We start from the raw sequence: 4,180 nt of genomic DNA, 5'->3' as shown, positions 1-4,180 counted from the left end.
TAATTTTAGGAATAGGGCCTACATGTAGGCTATTATTATTATTATTATTATTATTATTATTATTATTATTATTTTGCGGATGAAATTATTATTATATTTTTAAAACCTAACATAGGCCTATGCCAGCAGAATGGTTGAGGCGATGAGACAAACCAAGGTAAACAAAGTGTGGATTTGTTCCGCATGTAACAGCTAAATATAATAAATCGATATCACTAATCTGACAGCACTCAGACTAAAAAGTAAAACATAATTGAGGATGCATTGCCACCTACTGGAAAATTGTCTTTCATGCATTGTCCCGAACGTATTTTCTATTTCTTTTTCTCTGTACTATTTGTTTTACAGTAGCGTATGTAAATTAGGTGAAATGAGCCAACTACAACAGTATACTACGCCACTTACACATGAATGCATGGATAATATTAACACAATGGCTAAAATATAACACTAATCAATTAATAGGCCTACATTTATTTGAAGTATTTTTTAAAGTACATTTATATTAAGTATTTTAAGGAACAAATCAAAAAATTTGAACCAACATGTAGGTGCAACATAATTTGATAGTCGTAAGTATGTGCCAAACTTGTCTCCTAGAAATTATATTCATGTACCAATACTTTGTTTTGACAAGCATGTTTTGGGGAAGCATAATAGCTGGATTATGTTCACTTGCAAAAATGTTTAGCCTTTAGCAGATATGTTCAGTGTGAATATTTTGCTAATAATAGCCTATTATTTACTTTTACCTAAGTGACACTTTTTCCTGTAATAAATCATGCCCTGGCTAGGCGATCCAGAGTTGATGCACTTTTGCCTGTTTTAAAAGTGTATTATTATTGCTATTTTACTTGAGTAAATTATCTGAATACCTCCTCCACTGCCAACAATCAAATTGCAGTAATGTACCTACAAAACAAGAGCTCTACACATACACTGAGTGGTCAATAAAAGGTGAAAGAGTATCTTACAAAAAAACAGACAGAAAAAGAGAAACGTTTTTTCTTGAATTAATGTAAATCTAAAGATTTTTGAATAACATATCCTTCGTCAGATCTGTTAATCAGGTCTGAGTCAACTATCTAGCCAATTAAAAGGCAGGAAAACAAAACAGACGCATCCAGACCAACAGGCGGCGCTAGACAAAGGAGCAGACACCCCAATAACAATAAAAAGGACGTCGATGACAACACCTACTCTGCGTTTGAATGTGCCGAGGCTCCGCTGTGCTGAAAGGACAGCTCCTTCGCTCTCTAACATCTGCAGGTAGGCAGCCTGGACACCATGAGGATAATTGTTTTGATTGCGTCGTCATGGGAATTAAATGATTGACGACATCATTGGCGCCGGTCTCATCTGTTTCCTGAAGAAAGCAGAAAACACGAAGGAGAGGAAAATGCGATAGTCCTTGATTGGTGCTGTACTATATGCTTTCTGTCATCTAGGGCATTCATCTGCCTACAGGAGAGCTTTTTCATATGGCCTATATGAGCATGAAGACCGAATTTTAGGTTAAGTCTGTTAGAGCTCCTTCCTTCCTCCTTTTTGTGCTTTGATTATCTGTAATTTGCACATCTGTTAGTGCTTGATAGGTTAGGAGATCACAAAGAAAAGGACGAGATATTTTTGGTATTCTCAATGGCCCTTTAGAGTCCCCAGACCCTACTTTGCAGAGAAATTAGTTTTTCTCAGCAGATGACTTACATTCTTTTCACATTAAATGAGCAGCCAGATCACACATCTTTTATGATATATCTGGTCTAATAGGAGGTGTGTTACTTTCACCAAGATGCTTCATGTAAATAGTCCTTTGTAATCTGCTTATATACATCAGAACGGTTAGTAGTCTAAGAGCCATATTAAGAAAATAAGATACATATGTTGTGATATAGTGCGTTATGATATAAACATTTTGAAATTATTTGCTATTGGGTGATGCTATTATATGTTCTGAAATTAAATATTAAATTATATATATATTTTAATGTATGATCAATAGCTCTCAGTTGGAGTTATTTAGTCTGTGGAGCAGGATTATTTATTTTTTTTAAACCTAGACAAGACAATATATTTTGTTAATCTGTAACTTTTCTTTTTTGATAGTAAGCCTTTAAAATTGAGATGTATTTTGTGTCAAAGTGCTGCTACATAATCATTGTCAAAACGTTTATGATAACATTCTGCTTACTGTGTCTTCACTCTCACACAGATATGTTCACCAGGATGTTAAAACTGAGGCTTCTCAATGCTGTAGCACCTGCCTACTTCTTCATGGCTACAGCAGTAACCTTCATTTTGCACTTCTGCTTCTTTATCCCAACAATCTTCCCAAACAAGGATACATCACTGAGGGGGTCTGCAACTCTTCACACAGTTGTTTTCCTTTTTTTGATGTTCAACGCACTGGGAAATTACATAATGACTATTAAATATCCCGCTGAGAGCGCCAACGAGACTGTGGTTCCGGTGTGTTCAGCGCACTGCTCGGACAAAGTAGACGCACATTACCTCCTTAATGGTCGCCACTTCTGCAAACTGTGTAAGAAAGTTATCCTCAAGAGGGATCACCACTGCTTTTTCACTGGAAACTGCATTGGCAATAAAAACATGCGCTACTTCATCATGTTCTGCATCTACACATCATGCACTTGTTTGTACTCCTTGGTTCTTGGTGTGGCCTTTCTAACAGTGGAGTACTCCATTTCCTTTGAAAACCCGCTTACCTTCCTGACTCTTCTCCCCCTCTCCACTGGTTACTTCTTCACGGGTGAGATGTTTAATAATTCCAATTAAAGCTGATAATTCACAATACATGTTGACTTCCTGAAAATTACCTTCTTAATTCTTCCCCACAGGAACAATCTCAGGCTTGCAGTTGTTCCTGGTGCTGATGCTCTATGTGTGGCTGGGCATCGGCCTGGTCTGTGCAGGCTTCTGTTGCCAGCAGGTGCTGCTGGTGGCCTGGGGACAGACCTGGTGTCAGATGCAGAGGGGGCAGCTTGTGGATAACCGCAGCCCCTGGAGAACCAACCTTAAGGATGTGTTTGGTACCCGGTGGATCCTCGGCCTTATCCTGCCTGTGCAGACAGTGGAGACGTGCTCTGAAGACACAGATGCACATAAGCAAGAGTGATAACCACATGTCATATCAATAGCTCCCAATAGGTCACACAAGCAGCACAAGTTGTAAAAAAAAATGCTCTCTTGTGATCCATTGATTTTAAATACTAAATGGATGCTTTATGACCTTTAAAGTATGAAATAGTTAGCAGTTAGCACACATTCCTTTAAGGACAGGAGCCATATATCAATGTGAAACCTTTGAATATGTGCTTAGTGTAAGTGTATCCTTTAAGTAAGTAGCTTTTGACAATGCAATATTAGGACTAATACGTTGGTCGTGCTGGGACAACCAGCAATTTTCATGCACTACCATTTGCTTACATTAATTAATATTATACTTACTTACTACCTATAATATTATACATTAATATAAATATGGCTTTGCAAACTGTAAGTGCATGCATTCACAGCTTTTATATCATGCTATTGATTTGAATGCCTGTGCCACGTGGTGCTCTGAGATTACCAATCAAGTATGTTGTTCTTCCACACTTCGTGCAGGATGCTACAATGTGACATTCAGGAAACTTACGGTAGCTTTCACAACAATAATTTACTTTGACGTTAAGGGCTAGCAGACAAGGAAACTACAGTATGTGACTACAGCAAAAACTGCCGCCTTCGCACCATTGTTCTGACAATAAACTGTCACACTGATTTCTACTCGAATGTGACTCAGACAGTACAGTGATATGCTCCTTTATAAGACTGGGTGGGTGGGAATGTGAAGATGATTACCATATTATTATCCAGGGTATTATTCACAATGTGCCATAAACACGTCTTAAACGCTTACAGATGACCCCCAAAGATGTATTATGTATTCACTACACTGCTAACGATAGGGCCGTCTGTATAATAATAGTCAGGACTTTTCACTGTTATGCTGCTACTATGGCTACTGACATATTCAACATCATGTCTAAGATGTTTTGGATTTCAATAAGTATACTTTTTAGAGCTATTTTGTCTATTTCTGTTATACCAATAAAAGTATTCAAATTACAACAAGCAACCATTGTTTTTTTTAAAACTTCACATTGGGGTAGGAAAG

At 37.6% G+C, this 4,180-nt stretch overlaps 1 protein-coding gene across 1 annotated transcript; it reads left to right on the top strand.

Annotated features, from left to right (window-relative positions):
• The first annotated feature begins 1,143 nt into the window (after positions 1–1,143).
• On the top strand, positions 1,144–3,446 carry zdhhc22 (zinc finger DHHC-type palmitoyltransferase 22). The gene is made up of 3 exons (XM_031278773.2): positions 1,144–1,269; positions 2,213–2,770; positions 2,859–3,446. The coding sequence occupies exons 1-3, from the start codon at positions 1,212–1,214 to the stop codon at positions 3,134–3,136; spliced, it is 894 nt and encodes a 297-aa protein (XP_031134633.1). The 5' UTR covers positions 1,144–1,211; the 3' UTR covers positions 3,137–3,446.
• The last annotated feature ends 734 nt before the right edge of the window (positions 3,447–4,180 follow it).

This window comes from Sander lucioperca, chromosome 18 (assembly GCF_008315115.2).
Source record: "Sander lucioperca isolate FBNREF2018 chromosome 18, SLUC_FBN_1.2, whole genome shotgun sequence".
Classification (NCBI taxonomy): Eukaryota; Metazoa; Chordata; class Actinopteri; order Perciformes; family Percidae; genus Sander; species Sander lucioperca.
Note: the sequence above shows the minus strand (reverse complement) of the source record. Positions and strands in the feature narration are given on the sequence as shown.